Consider the following 20,041-nt stretch of genomic DNA (forward strand, 5'->3'; position numbering starts at 1 on the left):
GCTGGTTAACAATCTTCCCGCCCCTCCCACTCTGGGCTCTTTGGTGTAGAGCACATTAAAACCTTCTACAGAAACCTAGGTGTTTGTAAAGACGATTTTAAACTAGTTATGGTAACAACTGATGAGGTACTTAAGAAACTGAGTGCCCTCCAACCCCACAAGGCCACTGGCCATGACAATATTCCCTCCAAATTTCTCAGAGACTCAGCCATCTCTATAGCTCCAATCATCACCCACATAGTAAACCTCTCCATCAAACAGGGACAGGTCCCCCTAGATTTCAAACTGGCCAAAGTAACCCCCCTGCACAAGAAAGGGAGTAAATTAGACCCCGGCAACTACCGCCCTATTTCTATTCTAAGCTCCATCTCGAAAGTGATGGAAAAAATAGTCTATGAACAGGTTGAAAAGTATCTTGCCACTAACAAATTATTGTACGAGTTCCAATCTGGCTTCAGAACATCCCACTCCACTGACACATGCCTTCTCTATTTGAGCGACCACATCAAACAAGAGGTGGATGCTGGCAAATACTGCGGCATGGTCATGCTGGACCTCCAAAAGGCTTTTGACACCGTGAACCACTCCATACTGGTTAACAAGCTAAAAGCAATTGGTTTCGATAGCACATCAGTGAGCTGGATGTAATCCTACCTGGAGGGGAGAGAACAGATGGTGGAAGTGAACGGAACACTGCCCCCCCCCCCCTCCCAGTGAGCTGTGGCGTTCCACAAGGAAGCATACTAGGGCCTCTACTGTTCCTAATATATGTAAACGACATGACTTCAGCTTGTGACTGCAACTTGTTCCTGTTCGCAGATGACTCGGCACTGCTGGTCTCGGACAGGGACAAACTGCAGGTTGAAAATGCCCTCAGCTCTGAACTCGGTAGAATCTGCACCTGGCTCGCTGATAACAAACTATCTTTACACCTGGGAAAAACTGAATCCATTCTCTTTGGATCTAATTGCAAGGCAAATGGCTTCTTGGTTAGAGTGGGTGACAATGTTATCACACGTAAAGATGAAATTACCTACCTAGGTTCCATCCTGGAGGCTAATCTTTCCGGTGATAAAATGGCCACCAACGTAATCAAAAAAGTCAACCAAAGAACAAGATTCCTTTACAGGATCTCCTCACTGGTCGACAAAAACACCTTGAAGACCTTAACAGGAGCGCTCGTACAAGGCTTCTTTGACTATGCATGCACCTCCTGGTACCACAGCACCTCAAAGGCCCTTAAAACTAGGCTCCAGACTTCCCAAAACAAACTGGTCAGGCTCCTACTTGGCCTCACCCCCCGAACCCACCTCACCCCTGCCCACTTTGACAGACTGGCATGGCTTAGGGTTGGCGACAGAGTACAGCATCTTGCAATGGGTCTGGTCCACAAGATTCGATACTCCACCATGATACCCATGTAACTGTCTAGATACTTCCTTAATGTTAACGAAGTCCACACCCACAACACCAGAGGGAGTGCAACGAACCATGTACAACCCAGATTCGGCACAAACAAGGGACTAAATTATTTTCGCTCCTATGCCACCAAAATGTGGAACGCCCTACCAACAGTCATTAAGACATGCAAATCCCTTGACTCCTTCAAAACCGCTCTCAAAGGGCACCTACGGATGGCTGCAATTCGAAACTGGCCCCCGTAAAATATGAATCCCCCCCCCACCGACCCCTCCCCCCCCCCCCCCCCCCTTTTCCCCTCACTGTATATGTTTCTTTTCCATTTTTACCTCCATTATGATGAATTCCTGTTCTGTTCTTTGTCTATATAGAAGTGTCTATTTGTACGTCTCTAAATGTTTTGATGAATTGAACATGGTGGACCCTGTTGTAAACAAGTGTAATGCTTAATTGGGTCGTCCACTCACAGTTAACAGCCTTTGTATTGAGTTTGTGCTTGAAATGTACTGTAATTCTGCAAACTGTTAATACAATTTTCAATCAATCAATCAATAGACACCATACATAAAATATCTCCTAATAAATAGACATGTCCATGCTATTCTGAAATGTGCTATTGGGTAATTGTTACTACTTTCCAATACAAGCTAGTAGATATTACTTATTACTGTTCAATTCTGAAATCCGCCTCACTGAAAAGGGAAAAAAGGAAAGTGTAATTTAGTCAGGACAACTCATGAATGGATGGAATATATATTTATTGGATATAAAATGAGCAATATATTTATTATGGTTTGGCGATTAATTGTATCTGCTTTTTTAGGTACTCAAGCGCATCAGTCCCAACCATAGGGACTCCGAATCCCCTGTACCTAAACAGCAGATCCAAAACGACAGGTGGTAGCTGGGGTGGAGGAGGGTGAGCAGCAAAGGTTTAAGCAGACAGCAGCGCAGCAGCATCAGTGTGCAGCAGCAAACAAGCAAGCAGAATGAGCAGTGCAAACTTCCAGTTTAAATAGCCGGTATGAAGATGGAATGTGAATCATGTGAATGAGAACGTGATGCTGAGGCGGCCCAATTAACGGCCGGCAGCAACTGCACTGAGTTTCCCGACTGAACTTGCTCTGCGCATGTCTTTGACAGGCTCATTTTATATACTGTTCTTTGGCTTGGTTGTTTGTGAGTCAGATCTTCGTCAGGTCATGACCTGACGAAGATGTAACTTACACATCGAAACGTTGTCACTTTTTACTTGCACCCTGTTATAATAAACTAAGGGCCTAAATCGTCTGAGCTGCTCCAGTGCCTTCTTGTTCGCATGTTATCTGTCCTGCTCCTGAGATGCACCAGACTGGCCTGCTATAGGCTAGAGGCGCGGCTGGAACTCCCTTCTACTCAGATAATCTTCTGTTTCAATCATTTGACTACACTACAGTCAAATACCTCGCCCAGAAGACAGCTTGGACATTTTACAGATAAATATAGATTTAGCAGGCCTATCCACAACTCTGGAGCCAACTCACCCATGGAAGCACTGTTGTCTGGCAATAAACTCTGACACCTCTGTGTCTGGAAAAACAACAACAATCGTAATGGGGACAAGAAAAACACAGTAAACACAGCTGTTCCATCTACAGTATGATGCATACATATGTCTGGGTCTGTGTGTGTGTGTGTGTGTGTGTGTGTGTGTGTGTGTGTGTGTGTGTGTGTGTGTGTGTGTGTGTGTGTGTGTGTGTGTGTGTGTGTGTGTGTGTGTGTGTGTTTACTTTGTAAGTACTGGGGTTGAGTACTTTGTCCACCACTGGTCTTAACTGGCCTAGACCTCCACCTAAACATCTTACCCACCCACCCGCCTACCAAAACCCTATTCCTGAGACTGTGGCTCAAGAGGTAGAGCAGGTCGTCCAATGATCCATGGGTCGGCGGTTCGAATCCCGGCTCCTCCTGGCTACATGTCGAAGTGTCCTTGGGCAAGACACTGAACCCCAAATTGCTCCCGATGTGCTGGTTGGTACCTTGCATGGCTTCCGCCGCAATCAGTGTATGAATGTGTGTGTGAATGGGTGAATGTAATGCACAATCTATGTAAAGCGCCTTGGATAAAGACGCTATATAAATGCACCATTTGCCATTTTATTCCTCACCACAGTACCTCACAGAATAACAAAGGATAATAAACTGTCTTGCTTTGTTTGTCATGGATTGTATCAAACTGTTCTTCGACCAGAGCAGCAACAATACATGGAGGGAAAGCAGTGTTCTGTGTTATTAGCCATAGTGATTGAGCTCCAGCCAACGTACACTGCCACATTTAGACCGTGCAATCTATCAGACACCCAGACAAGTACCATAACCATCAATGCTAGTTGATGGTCTCTCTCTCTCTCTCTCTCTCTCTCCCTCCATCAGTAGAATGAGGTAGACTGGATCAATCACACAGATTCAAACATGCAGAAACATGCAGGCACACACACACACACACACACACACACACACACACACACACACACACACACACACACACACACACACACACACACACACTAACCCCAGGGTGATGGATAACTCAACAGATACAACAGAAATCACACCTGCTTTTAGGATTTGCAGGAGACAAATGAATAAAGGGCCACTCATCCTCTCTCTCTCTCTCTCTCTCTCTCTCTCTCTCTCTCTCTCTCTCTCTCTCTCTCTCTCTCTCTCTCTCTCTCTCTCAGTAGAATGAGGTAGACTGGATCAATCACACAGATTCAAACATGCAGGCACACACACACACACACACACACACACACACACACACACACACACACACACACACACACACACACACACACACACACACACACACACACACACACACACACACACACACACACACACACACACACACACACACTAACCCCAGGGTGATGGATAACTCAACAGATACAACAGAAATCACACCTGCTTTTAGGATTTGCAGGAGACAAATTAATAAAGGGCCACTCATCATCTCTCTCTCTCTCTCTCTCTCTCTCTCTCTCTCTCTCTCTCTCTCTCTCTCTCTCTCTCTCTCTCTCTCTCTCTCTCTCTCTCTCTCTCTCTCTCTCTCTCTCTCTCTCTCTCTCTCTCTCTCTTACACATAAAGCTCTAAGCTGTTCACACATTCCCTTACAAACACACACATGCCCTAGCCTGGCTCCAGCCATCCGAAATGAAAATTCAGGCTGAGTGTCAGGCTACACATGCCCATGCGTACACATACAATCTTACACTCAGTCACTTGTTCACAATATCCACTCAGTGGCATGGCATCAAGCATACAGCACAAATGCACAAACACTGTATACATACTGTAATTGTTTGCAAGATCTCATCAGTGTATTTTTTCTGATGCAGCTGAGCTGCATATGAACAAACCTATGGTGTCAGATATGTCAACTCCTTCCTCCCACTTGCTGTGTTTTTATAAACCATCACTACCCTAGAGTCTAGAGACAGCTTTTAAAAGCTACATTTTGAGTAGGCTGAATGAATATTTTACCTAAATAATACACTATAACACACAGTACAAGTGATACACTAAAGTGAGATCTCAGTTGTGCTTTTCCCATTTCTATCTGTGATTGTAAAATATAAAACTATTTTTTAAAGCATGTACTTCCTCCCACTTTCTGTGTTTTTATAAACCATCACTACCCTAGAGTCTAGAGACAGCTTTTAAAAGCTACATTTTGAGTAGGCTGAATGCATAATGTGCATAACAAAGTTGGTTGACCAAATTGAAAAGATAAAGATTAGGGATTGAACATACTGTACAGTATGCACTTTTCAGTTATGAGAAATAATGATAATTATATGATGATATGATAATTACTAATTGTGGAACTTGTGCGCGCGTGTGTGTGAGACGAGGCACGCACACACACACACACACACACACACACACACACACACACACACACACACACACACACACACACACACACACACACACACACACACACACACACACACACACACACACACACACACACACACACACACACACACACACACACACACACACACACACACACACACACACACACACACACACACACACACACACACACACAGAGAGAGCAGAGTTGTGGTGCCCCCCAGTGGTAAAGATGGGGAACAAATTGCTGCCTACACACCCTGCTCCATGAGGTGGCTATTATAGTGTCCTGCAGTGCTTTCTCACAATTTAATGCGCACTTTGAGAGAATATGCACTGCGCAAAAAGCTTGGAATACGGATGTGTATATTACAGGAAACTCCCGGTAAACTTTCCAACAAACTCCCGTAAACTCCCGAATTGTACCATCACACCCGTATATTACCGTATATTACATGTATATGCCTGCTAAACTTGAGGTTTACTGGCAAAATACCGGTCCCGTAATTACCCGTTAACTCCTCTTTTCACGCAGTGATGTTTGCTCTGAAGTTCTGCTTTTCTGTCTTCTTCACACTTAGTGTAGTGTTCAGTTCATTAAAGTTCTGTGTTCTTGACTCATGTCGCTTAATTGACCTCACACAAAACATTCATGATTTTGAGGGAGATAAAACAAAACAACTGTTTCTGGTATTTAAGCATCAATCATGATATTTGAGGTCTGCAGGAAAAACGAAATTGTACATTGAAACATTGTGCAATTTAGCCTCCAATCTGGATGACATTTGATCGAGCAATGCATATCGTCTTGTAAAGTGATTTAAAAGTGTGATTTTACATAGTGGGCCCACACTTTTATGAAGGGGTTCTGTACATTTTTCATCTCTGAAAATGTGTTACTTAATCTAAGAAATATGTATACTTTATTTTCTTTATTTCTTTCTAAAACAAAATGTATTCCACAACTTTGTAACCCAATTTTTCACCCGGTGCCAAATTAAGTATCTCGGGGTCTTGTTCATGAGTGAGGGGAGGACGGAGAAGGAGATCAGCCGGAGAATCTGAGCAGCAGGGGTGGTATTGCACTGTACCGCACTGAAGTGTGGGTCATGACCGAAAGAATAAGGTCACGGATACAAGCAGCCAAAATGTGTTTTCTCAGATGATAGTGTAGGGAGAGTTCAGTTCAGTCACACGAGAGAGATTCGGAGTAGACCCGCTGCTTCTTCACTTGGAAAGGAGACAGCTTAGGTGGTTCGGGCATCTAGTAGTAAGGATGCCTCCCGAGTGTCTCCCTAGGTATAGGTTCTCAATGCACGTTCCACTGTGACCCCTTTTCCACCAGTTGGTTCCCAATGGGAACCGGTTCAGTTCTTTTTGGTTCTTAGTCCATGAGCCAGAGCTCCAAAATTGGAACGTTAATTATGAATTGAGTGGGCAAAACCATACCTGGTGGAAAATGGGTCTGAGACCCCCCGGGCAGTCCCCGGGAATGCAGACCAATCAGATGGAGGATAATACCTCCAAGATGGCCTTGGGATCCCCCAGAATTAAGTTACTTTAATGTTGCTCTGGAGAGGGAGGTCTGGAGCTCTCTGCTACAGCTGTTGGCCCACGACCCGACTACGGATAAGTGGTTGAAGATGGATGGGACACAGCAGTGCATAGATAGTGATATAATATTTCTATAAATGTGATATATAATATGTGTAGGGACATAGCAGCATTGATATAAATGTGATATATAATATGTGTAGGGAGGGACACAGCAGTGCATCATGACACTGCAGCCCTGACCATCAGCCCGAGCTGACAGCGGTGACAGCGCGCCTGCGCAGTGCATCCAGGGGCAGGGGCTCGGCAGCGTTCGGTGCTGAAGTTGGGCGGATGGCAGAAAAACAGCGGCGATGGACATTACACCGCGGGATTACCATCTACGATGACATTAAATAAGCATCGGGACGACGTGCATTCCGAGCTATCATCCTAGGACACTGACAGTCTAAAACAAAGCGGTAAGATTATGATTATTATGTGCAAAGGCTCCATTCAGGCTCGCTAGCCACCGTTAGCACGGTGCTAGCTGCTGCTGCTCAGCTGCCACCGCCTCCTCTCTCTCTGCCACAGATAGCGGATCTATGGGCTAGGCTAGCTCCAAGAAAGTGGGTGGTTTTTGATTTTATTTTTAATATACATATTTGGAGTTGTCGATGCGACAACATTGTACCATCCACCCTCTTATCTTGTGCGTCTCGGTCGTCATTGTCATTTAGGCGAGGAATCGTTGTCGTTTTGCCTGCCAGCCTTACCTGCAGTAGCCTGTGATTCGGATGCTTCGGGATCAGACAGCTGCAAGAGAAACCATGCAAAACACCCAACCCAGCAGCGGCTAGCCTGCACACAGTGCACTGCACATGAGCTACTTATACAGATACACGTTGAGCTGGAGCCGATGAGCCAGCCTACTTGTTATCTGAAAACATGCATGGGCCCTCAAGCAGACGCATCAGATTACAAGCTGCAGCAACATCATTCGTGCGAAAAAAAAGAAAGGACATTAATAATGTTCGTTCTTCTTCTTTTTTTTTTTTGCACCGCGTATTCATCTGTTCTCTTCGCAGCCATGTAATGCATTGCATTGCTGAATTGACCATGTAGTCCAATCCAAAGCTGAGAGAACGCCCACATTGCATTGCAGTCCCCTATGGACAGATTGAACCAGTGGTTCCTAAATTCTGTTGCAGCATGCAATGGACTCTTTTAAAGTGAAGATTGGAATTCCGTGACCGCACCAGGACATATTATATCATTGTTACTCTTTATGCTGTATATACGGTAGATAAATATGTCATGGCAAATATTATTTACACACATCAATGGATTCCTCACTGTGAGTCACAAGTTCAACACCATTAAGACTGGCTACAAAAGTATAAGATGAACAACTAAGATGAAGAAGAGAAGACTAAGCTATTTGGCTTATTAACCTGACAGGCTCATGCAACTTGCTTAGTTTGTTTTTGTGTGGTGGACTGGTGGTGTGATACTATTTGACATAAATGTCAATGCATTAGCCAAATATTGGTGTATTGGTCTATAATAGTAACATTGTAACAATTGGACAGCATATATTTTGTCAGACTCATAATTTAATTTGGAGTGTTACAATTATTATTATCATCATCATTATTATGTTATTACTAGACATGTGCCCGTCGGCCACAGGCCTACTTGGGAAGAATGGGAACGATGCAAGTTCGAAACCTAGTATGTATAATACCTCTTGTCATAGCACTCATTTTAACCGGGTGAAGTCACGTCACAGAAGTCACTTAACCCATTCTGAGCGGGAACCCCTTTTGGTGTTTTAACTAACAGTATAGCAGATCTACAAGCTTGTAGGTCTGCTATTTTTGAAAAATCGTGAAAATGCGGCACAAATCTTTGAATATATATTCTTTCAGAAGACTTCTCAGTGGCCAGGGTCTGCAACACTGTTAACAGCTCACCTGCCACCCTAAGCCCCCAAGAGACAGAGGGGCAGTAGGAGGCCGGGGTCTGATAAGCCTCGGTCAGGTCACCTGGGGGGGAGTGTCTGTTGCGAGACCCGAAGCACCCAGCGAGTCAGCGACTCCAGGAAACACCACTGATGATGTGTCCAAGTTTGTGCATCAGTATTGTCCACACTAGTGTCCAATTGTCCCAAACCGGCCTGAGTAGAGTTGGATGTACTGTCAACCAGTAGTAGCCTAGGGCTATCAAAACCAATATTTAGAACCAACTACTTAACAACCAACATGTACTGTAGATTAATTTAAAAAAAAATATATATATAATAGTATAATAATTATAATTTAAAAAAAAAAGAAAAAAAATATCTCTCTCTCTCTCTCTCTCTCTCTCTCTCTCTCTCTCTCTCTCTCTCTCTCTCTCTCTCTATATATATATATATATATATATATATATATATATATATATATAAATAGAATACCTCAGAACAAAAATACATCGCTCGGATGCACCTGGGACGTATCCTCAGTGATGTATCCCAAGGTCATCGGGGTTTCGGGTCCCGCGAACATCATACCCCTCACTCGGGTGACCCAGCCGGGGTGATCAAGTACCGATTTACGTCCCAGTAGCTACCCTCGATCAGACCCACCAGGGAAAGATCAGTGCCAACACAATCCGCTGGATCCACTCCGGAACTACTCTGCCGGGACTGGGAGATACAATTCTGGCATGTGGAGGGACTAGGCTCTGTGGGTTGACTCCTGTCTGGGCCCCTCCTACGTCTCACCAGGTCCACTCCTGCTCTCACCAGGAGTACCGCCAGGACCTGTGCGTGGCACCAGACTCCCAGCACCAGACACTTCATTCAGGAGTGGTGGTTTCTTGAGCCGCAATGGTTCTGCAGGCTCCATCTGGGCAATGGTGGCACTGCAGGCTCCACTTGCGGCTCGAATGGCCCTCCTAAAGGCCTCATCGAAGGTTTTTGGGCTTCCTCCTCACGGAGGATGCAGGCTGGTGCGCCAACCCATACTGCTCCCGGGGTGCTGTCTACATTCCGGCTGTCACCCGTCTCTCCGGTGGTCACCAGACTATACCTGGTTGTCACATAGTCTATTCCTATGAGTCACTATGAATAGAATACCTCAGAACGAAAATACATCGCTTGGATGCACCTGGGACGTATCCTCAGTGATGTATCCCAAGGTCATCGGAGTTTCGGGTCTCGCGAACATCATACCCCTCACTCGGGTGACCCAGCCGGGGTGATCAAGTCCTGACTTACGTCCCAGTAGCTACCCTCGATCAGACCCACCATGGAAAGACCAGTGCCAACACAATCTGCTGGATCCACTCCGGAACTACTCTGCCGGGACTGGGAGGTACAATTCTGGCATGTGGAGGGACTAGGCTCTGTGGGTTGACTCCTGTCCGGGCCCCTCCTACGTCTCACCAGGTCCACTCCTGCTCTCACCAGGAGTACCGCCAGGACCTGTGTGTTGCACCAGACTCCCAGCACCAGACACTTCATTCAGGAGTGGTGGTTTCTTGAGCCGCAATGGTTCTGCAGGCTCCACCTGGGCTCCCGGGGAGCAGCATGGGTATATATATATGCATTGGGTATATATATATACACACACACACTTTGTTTTTTAATTATTCATTAATCGTGGCCAAGGTTTGAATTGAATTAATTTGAAGTCATACCGCCCAGCCCTAACCAGTAGTTTGCCTTTGTTATGCTTTTAGTCAACTTCCCTCAAGATAGAGTAGAACAGAGGTCACTACTAGACTAGGCTGGAACACTGAGCAGTCCCACCAACCTGATCTTGTCTAAACATTACATACAGTAGACACATGATAAAGTCAATGTCAATCAAAAAGTGATGTTTTCCTATTGAAAATCTTTGATAATGAGTCCAGAATAGAAACGCCAGGGAAGTTGTCAAGGAGGAAAATCAGGAAATGTTTCTTCTTATCTTATTAGTTTTACAATAATCCTGCCTATTCTAATGCAGCCCCCCCCCCCCCCCGAGTCCCCCCGAGTCCCCCCCACACACACACACATTTTCCTGATCATATCTGTGGAGGAGAGGCTAGAGCAGCTCAATGGCCCACAGGCACTAAGTGGATGTGTGCTGCTCAGTGGAAGTGAATAATGAAGCCTATGTCTTTGTCTGGCCTCTGTGTTTCAGATGCTGTGCTTTTGCTGCATCCTGTACACTCAAGTCTGCAAATGACATGTCTGCTGAGTCCCATCCTGAGATCTACAGAAGCGTAGCCTCCTAGGCAGAACAAGTGAGGAAAAGGAGCCAGTCCAAGAAGAAAAAAACAAGGAGAGGAATTAGTTACACTTCGCCCTCATACCTTCCATCCCTCTCTATGACAGTCGGTCAGGGATGGTGAAACCAATAAGCCCTCTTCCTGTACTGAGAAGAATCTTGACTGCTGCTCACCCTGCAACTCAAACAAGCCAAACGGACGATCAGACGGACAGCCACCTAGTCAGTCAGTCCATCAGCCGTGTGTCATCCTGCAACATATTACCTCAGCGCCATGACTGCACCATCTGACTTGTCTTTAGTAATCCACTAATTCTCATGGTAGGTTTGATTTTATGCTATTGCTAATCCATTCCATCTATTATACAATTGAAAAGGTGTGCCCAAAACGCTGTTCCCAACCCAGGAACAAAAGCCACCAGCTACTACGTCACTCCAAGAGTGTCTGACACACTGCAACACACACTGCAATAACCCACTAAACACACTAACACGTCACAGCCTTACCCTCCGCGTCGATCCACGGCTATCTCCTCATGTCGCGCAGCACGCCCACACTGAACACCATCCGCGTAAAAATTGTCATCGCACTGCCACTACAGCCGGCTCCCGTCCAGACTCACAAACAACATCAATATCAATAATAAACACAAACACGCCACAAGCACCGACACCCCCGCCTAATTTGTTGCCACGTCTATGACAACAAGCACAGAAACAATGCCATTCAACACGCTACTTACACACACTACCACTCGCTTACAATACGCGGACCTGGCAACACTACATCCCCTCTCCCATTTGCTCAAAGCCAACCACGTGACCCACGAGAGCTTTTATGTTTCTGCAACACCGGAAGTTACACGCTACACACACACACACATTAGAAGAACAACACGAACACAACACTACACACACACACACACACACACGGGCCACTGTTGCCAGGTCTATCAAAACAGGCCCAGAAACAAGCAAACAGACCCAGAAACAAAGCCTTTCACCACGCTACTTACACACACTACAACTCGCTTACAATTCACGACCCTGGCAACATTGTTCCCCGTCTTCCACAACACACACAGTCCCACACAGACACACACACACTGATTCGGACTTGGATGGACAGCGGCGCGATTACATAAATACACCGTTTAATTCATGCAAACACGACAATTGCACCACCAGTTTCATTAATGTAAACACGACAATTGCGCGACCCGTTTAATTCATGGAAACATGACAACTGCGACGCACCGAGGCGCATGGATTCTGTGTGTGTGTGCGTGCGGGGTGACTCTGAATTGGAGTGTTTATGTCAGTCAGCGATGCGATCCGTTGTTATTCAGCCAGGAAAACAATCTAAACATTATATACTAACGTCAGCATCGGGCAGATTAACACACACAAGCGTTATTAGTTGAGTTTTCTTATTGAAGTGCCTCTGAATTGTAACGGTGTGTTTATGTCAGTCAGCGATGCGATCCGTACCAGCACCATATGCACGGACTGGAGAGAGGCGAAGTGTTTCTCTCCCTTCGGCTCATGTAGCCCTCATTGTAACTACAAATATTGTTCCCGAACAAACAATGTGGGGTCACTGCAATCCGCAATCCAAAATAATGTAGCCCTACTATAATGCAGTCAAGGTCCCCCAAAAAATATACTACAGTATGTTCTGCTCCATTCTCTACAGCTTTTGGTTTCCAAAAACAGTAATTTATTGTAAGCAAACAAAAACAGTAAACAGCAGTTTCATGTCTGCTTATTTTCATTTACATTAATTTCCTTTGATGTGAAAATACAACAAATAATAATAATACCCATCCGTTACTACATGTCAAGGGCACAATACTGGAGTGGAGTCTGTCAAATCCCGCTATTTCCTTCTTCCCATTGCGCTGCCCACGGAACTAGGATTCGCCGCCCAAAGGGCGGCGAAATTCTAGTGTTTTACATCAGTCATCTGCCGTGACTGCATTTGTGGTAGGGCTGCCACTATTGATTATTTTCTTTGTGATGATTCTATCGATACATCTTTTGATTGATTTAATAATTTAGAAGTGTCTCTGGGGAGAATAAATAAGTGAAAAAAAAGAAAGGGAAAAAAAAATCAACAAGCTCACAATGTGTTGCTCAGATGCGTTCTGAGCTTATAGATCTGCTATTTTCAGTATTTTGGAGAATTATTTTATTTAAATCAATATATTCTTATAGTTGATTAAATCAATTCGTTTGATTATTCGTTGGACCCCTAATTGTGAGCTGAAATTAAACCTCATTGTAGAAAATGTGTCTTGACAGTGTTAAAAAAAGGAAGTTCTTGTCTTGCGAAAGCCCCGGTAGACTGAAACATTGCACATTAAGGATGGTGTCGTAGCACCCTGCCTTGCATTTCCATTCTGCCATTAAACTGAACATAAGATACACTTAAGTCAAACGTAGTACTATTGCCTGGGTTAACTTCCGTATCATTGTGATTGTCACATCACAGGACATCAAGTGTTTACATTATCTGAGAAGTTAAGCTAAACCATTTAAAATGTTCTACATCCAAACTGTATTGGCACTAGTTGAGCAATTCATTTGATTCTACAGACTTTAGATTTTGAGATAAAGTTCCCCAAAGGATGGTTATTCCTTTCCATGCTTATAATAATTTAAGATAAGATAAGTATGTTTTTATTTTCAACTTATTTCCTTACCCATCCATGGGTCCGTTTATTTGTGATGGTACAGCCCTTAATCACACATCACACAGTTGCAACCTCAAAGTGCTTCTTTCAGTGTCGCGCCTCACATACTGGAGGCACCACTCTGTGTAGCTGTTAAATGCGACGATAAACCAGATAAATCTAATAACATGTCCTTTCGACACAATAACTCGCACAACATTTTGACATTTATTTTGTCCGAACATGATCAGTTGTTGCACAACAAGCCCATTTGGTACTTCTATTGCACTGCAAAGTTTGGCTATACTGCCTTATTTACGCTGCCTAGTGCATACCGTCTTGCATGCATCTAAGGGTAGTCTACCTGATGAGTTGTTGGCGATGGACAGCAATATATGAAGTTTTACTGTATTTAAACATTGTGAATGCAATGGTTATGTTGAATCTGTTTCCTATGGTCTATTTATGGTCTATGTAAAAATGCTGAATATTGCTTTCAGTTCCTGTGTGGGTGTGACATGTCTTTGTGTCTGTCTGTGTCTGTGAGAGAGATTTGATGACCATCACAGCGGATTCTGAAGAAAGTTTTAAGTTCAATAACTGCAGGAGAATGAATAGTTTATTTTGATCTTTTTCAGAGAGACATTACACAGATCTAACCTGATTTATTGCTACCACAATACTGTGTAGATGCCACAAGGGGTGGCAGATTTTTTTCACATTCTATTCCAATTGGCTATGACTGACTTCCAATATTTGCTCGCTCAGCTGGGCTAGGCAACCCGGCCCGGTAGTTATCTCTATTTTTGTGGAGGTTCATAATTTGCAGATACCACCACACCTGTGTTTGTCTGTAGAATCAACCATCGCTCCCTACTTGGGAACGATGCAATTTAATAAGATATTACAGAAGTAGAAGCAAAGGTAGATACAGTAATGTAGACATACACTGAGTACAGGCTGAGGCAGGGAGAGTGCATGACTGTCATGACGCCAGACCCCTGAACAGTGTTTGTGCCAGATTGGAGCAATGGTGTGGTTCGTGGCCCCTTCTTCGAGCCCCTGATATAGTAAGCTGGGTGGTACATTGTGGCCCCTCGTGTGACTATTCTCCTGGCAGGCCCCTTTGACTTGACCTTTCCTAAAAAATCTGATAATTGTCTCCTCCAGGTGTGTGCGTGCGCGTCCGTCCGTCCGTTACCAGCGAATCTCCGTCACCGTTAGCCCGATCCATGCCAAACTGTGCACACACACTCCCTGGATGCCAACGACGAACCTCTGCCCCTTCATATATTCAATATTCCCATTGCTATTCTGCAAATTCTCTATTATTTTACAGTGCACCAACATTGAATTGCCAATTTTGAGTTTGGCTACTTAAGTTCCAGTTACCTTTTTTTTTTATGTTATCCTGTGGCTCTACTTAACATTTCCTAATTTTTAATTACATTAAAATCAATTTGTCTCATTAACAACTTACCTTGTGTGTGTACGTCTGTAATCCACGTAACTCGAGAACCGTTCGCCCCACCGACTTCAAACCCGGTCTTGAGGTGGTCGGACACACGGTTGTCCGGAACCGCCACAAAAGGCTCTGGTCAGGCTCTGCCAGTGGACCCAATGAGCCTAAGTCAATTGATTGCCATGGCAACCCCACAGCCACACCTGCCATTTGATTACTTAACCAGTCCACTTTTCACAGTCGGTTTGCACTCTTTAGACACAGGCAGACAGACAGATACAGAGATCTCCATATACAGTATGGGCACAAAAGGGACACAGACAGATGGTTAAAACAGGTGCTATGACAACAGGTATTATATACTAGGTTCCCAACTTGCATCGTTCCCAAGTGGCCGATAGTCTAACAAGGGATTGCGTGAAAATAGCCTGATCTACAAACTCACGGGATTCAAGCATTGTGAGCTTGTAGATGTTCTATTTTTTTATTGTTGATATATATATTTTTTTATAATCAATTAAATCAATTAAAATAGCATCCTCAATAGATAAAATAGCTCCTACACATTCTATAGAGAACACAATATGACATGTCAATGTGTTGGAGTACGAGTTCTCAGCCACCTGGTTATCATAATTACCACTGATGAAAGGGTAAGCCAGCGTTGATTGTTAAGCGCTCAGTACTGAATGAGCAAGTGGAAACTAAACATTATAGTCATAGTGTATCAAAATGATGAGAGTGAAAACAAAACAATGTGTGGCTCTGGCTAATAAGCCATGTTGGGCCAACAACGTATGGCGACTTATTTGCAGGTCTATCATGTAGTTCTCATGCTGTCTTGCTGTCTCGCTCTGTGCCTCTCTGTGCAGGTTATTTGTGTTTCTTTCCATGCCATATTTGCATGTCTTTTCACTGCAACCTCCTCCTCCAGTGCTAGAACAAAGCTGTACCTCGTTGTCGTTTGCATCGCTGCCACCTCTTTTTTTTCTCCACGGTCTGCTATACGGTTGCTGAATAACCGATGGCCACTGAAGTGGTCAGGCGACAGCATTTGCATATCAGTCAGGTCGCCCCCCTGCATAACCTGCCATGTATCACTGTAGTAAAAACCCTTTGCGAAAATCATAGCAGAGGCAACAAGGCGCCCATGTTCGCACTCGCTGCACATTTCGGGAGTGTAGTCATTTTGGGGCATTGCGAGTTCAGTGAGGAGGGTCAGTTTTAGACTTTACAGGTAAGAGTTTTGTTTAATTAACCCATTTAGACCTGAGTTAAAAACATTCACTTTGAAAGAATATATATTCAAAGATTTGCGCCACATTTTTACGATTTTTCAAAAATAGCAGACCTACAAGCTCGTAGCGCGCCACTCGGTGGCGCGCTATGAGCTTGTAGATCTGCTATTTTTCAATAGCTAAATTATAACATAATGTTTAAAACACCAAAAGGGGTTCCCGCCCAAAATGGGTTAAGCTTACGAGGTCATAACTGAAAGCCTGATTCATTAATTATTTTCCATACTAATTCATAATAATTCTAAATGCCTGTGACCTTGAGCGTTAAAGGGGAATTGTTCTATTGTGAAGAGGACCTGACAACCCAGTGCATTCTGAGTCAAAACCTTGCACTGGAAAATCTCCGGCCAGCTACAGTACGTGAAATTAATCAAAAGGCGTTTTACATACCGAGGAGAAGTTTCCAGTGCAAGGAGAGCAAGCTCTCGACACAGAATCACTGGGAAATGTTATGTCAGATTTTCACGTCTTCCTCACGGTAAAACAATAGGATTGACACTATAATATTTACAACATTACTGTCTCCCACTATGTGCTTACAAAGAAAGAGGTAGGCCTAATGGCCTATAGGCAAAACAGTTAGTTTTGGCACAGAAAGCTTGTATGAGGGTCATAGTGGGTTGGTTTAAGTTAAAAGGGAGGAAGAATGCTAGTATCTGTTAAAGCTTTTACTATAGCATGGGACAGTCAAATTAGGGATTTCATGCAATATTGAGCACTCAAGAAGTGATTTAGTTTTTCTTTTTTTAGAGTGTGTACTTTGTTCCTTATACAGTACCTTGTTCACACCTATAGACACCTGTGTGCATATATTAGCACTATAAACACATTTTCTCATTCGCATTACTAACCTTGTCCCTAACCCTAACTGCAAGCGGAAGCTCACATACCATATACCTAATACCTATACCAGGCCACTGGCAAATTTAGCTCCTGAGCCTCTATAAAATTGCAGGAATGGCATCTTTCTTTGTGTTAACTGAGGTTATTGAGTTAGACTCTGTATGCGAGGCAGTCACGCTCTACAGTAGAGAAACGGCAAGTGCAGGGGTTGACATTATTTGCCAGTAACCACTCGCCCAGGAACATTCGTTTTGATTCTGCAAATAGCAGTCAAGAATTGACCCTTATAATGAATACAATAAAAAATAATGGAGAATCGCAACAATAAACAAGCAGAAAACATGCTGCCTATATATGATAATAGTTTAAATAAGAAAATATACTAATATACTATTAAAACAAGTTACTGTACATTTTTATTTAAAGCAAATTTTGTTCATTAGATTATTAATTATATCATGGTCATTGCAAAAAATATAAAGTTCTAATTGGCAGGAAGGTGAAAGATTATATTTATGTACTTTCTCCTTGCCTGTCATTGCCAGGTGCCGGTATAGACATATAATGGTTAGGTATAGTGGTCACTCTAGCTTGGATTATGCTAGCATAGCTACCATAGAGACCATAGACATAGTTGTGCTGCGTCTAGTCAATTACGCTGTAATCTGATTTAGCAGAACTCATGATTTTTATACACATTAGAAGAGATGAATAAGTCAGTCTGCACTGTGTGGTGTAAATAGGAGGAGGCCCGGCTGTCAGACAGTAGCGCTCGTGCGCGTGTGTGTGTGTGTGTGTGTGTGTGGGGGGGGGGGGGCTTTCTACCCTGGCTTAGTGTCACTGTAGATCTTTAGATACATTCTGAGTCGTGCACAGCTCTAGCTCTAGTTTTGAGCATATTGCATAAATGGAACTCCATCTATCCATCTTCAACCGCTTATCCGTAGTCTGGTCGCGGGGGCAACAGCTCCACCAGAGAGCTCCAGATTTCCCTCTCCAGAACAACATTAGTAACGTCCTCCTGGAGGATTCCGAGGCGTTCCAAGGCCAGTGAGTCGATGTAGTCCCTCCATCTCATCTTTGGTCTGCCCGTGGGACGTGCCTCGAGGACCTTCCTAGGGAGACGCTTGAGAGGCATCCTAACCAGATGCCCGAACCACCTGGCTCCTTTCCAGGCGAAGAAGCACATCATCTGCAAAAAAGCAGTGAAGCAATCCTTAGCTCAGTATACCCTCTCCCTCACAACTTCGCCTCGAAATCCTGTCCATGAAGATCACAAACGGGATACGTGACAATGCGCAGCCCTGACAGAGGCCAACCCCCCCCCCCCCCCCCCCCCGGAAACGAATCTGACTTACTCCCGAGCACACGGACACAGCTCTCGCTTTGGGTGTACAGAGATTAGATGGCCCTCAACAAGGTCCCCCTCGGCCTGGGCCAATTTAGTAGTCCAGGCACCTTGGCTGGTAATCCAAAAAAATCTAAAAAATAAAAGAAAAAAAAAGCAAGGTCCCCCTCACCCCATACTCCCGCAGCACCTCCGACAGAACCTCCCGGGGGACCCGTCATATGCCTTCTCCAAATCCACAAAACACATGTAGACCGGCGGCGGATATGCATACTCCCAGGCCTTCTCCAGGATAGATCTGGTCAGTTGTTCCACGGCCAGGCCAAGGTACTGGAAAGGAGGGTCCAGCCGATAGTCGAACCTCAGATTCAAGAGGAGCTATGTAGCAGTAATTAGTGTGGTTGCCCTAACAGGGCAACCAGACTATTGTAATTGGAACACTTTATTATTCCAGTAACCTTTTGTTTGACGCACTACTCCTCCCACAGTTTTGGCAGCACGCACTTGAGCCATATCTCAAATTGACCGGCTTCATCAGGAAGGATGTGTTTGTATTTTTTTAAGAGAAATGTTGTATAGTTTAATTGATATTAATTTATTAGTGAATTAAATTTCCCCATTGACATGAATGGGAAAATGCGATTTTTCGCATTCTCACATTCAAGTATTTGTTCTTCAGAGACTGTAATCACTATAGTTACAAAACTTGGAGGGTAGGTTCATAATAATTACTAAAATTAATCAACTTATAATGTTATCGGTCGGCCTCATGGTGGCGCTATAACAGCCCACTTTACGTTTTGGCTTATAACTCTTGAACCGTAGGTCGTAAAATAAAATATATTTTTTTCCCTGGCTTTCTTGGGTCATGACTCATCTCACCATATAGGCCACGATAGGCCATGATAGATTTTCCGCCATTTTGAATTTTCTCCAATCAATTTGAATCAAATGTCGTGGGTGGTTTAATCAACCAAAAGCCAAAAGCAATTCCATTTTCATCCATAGGGGGCGCCACAAATGCGAAAATTGTAACCGTTTGTCGCAAAAAACATGATTTTTGGGGGCATAAATCCCCTCGAATTACTTACACATGATCACAGGGGTGACGCGACATTGTAATTGGCTGGCAATATTAGTGGGAGGGGCCTATGTAAGCGACTGCGGCAACCACACTTTTCACTTTTTCAAAATTGCAACCTTTCCAGTTTATATTAATATTTGAATAGAAAGAGGGGTTGCACACAATGCATCGCATCGCGACACATTGTGAGCTTGTAGATCAGCTATTTTCAAATGG

At 44.1% G+C, this 20,041-nt stretch overlaps 1 protein-coding gene across 3 annotated transcripts in view; it reads left to right on the forward strand.

Annotated features, from left to right (window-relative positions):
• Window positions 1–7,122: 7,122 nt before the first annotated feature.
• rgs17 (regulator of G protein signaling 17) overlaps window positions 7,123–20,041 on the forward strand; it is a 33,042-nt gene continuing 20,123 nt past the window's right edge. The window contains exons 1-2 of one of the 3 annotated variants that reach the window (XM_079512610.1): window positions 7,123–7,338; window positions 11,029–11,436. In XM_079512610.1, coding sequence (XP_079368736.1) covers window positions 11,434–11,436 — 3 coding nt within the window. In that variant the 5' untranslated portion in view covers window positions 7,123–7,338; window positions 11,029–11,433. The other 2 variants (XM_079512611.1, XM_079512612.1) reach the window with 2 other exon arrangements.

This window comes from Electrona antarctica, assembly GCF_951216825.1.
Source record: "Electrona antarctica genome assembly, chromosome: 10".
Classification (NCBI taxonomy): Eukaryota; Metazoa; Chordata; class Actinopteri; order Myctophiformes; family Myctophidae; genus Electrona; species Electrona antarctica.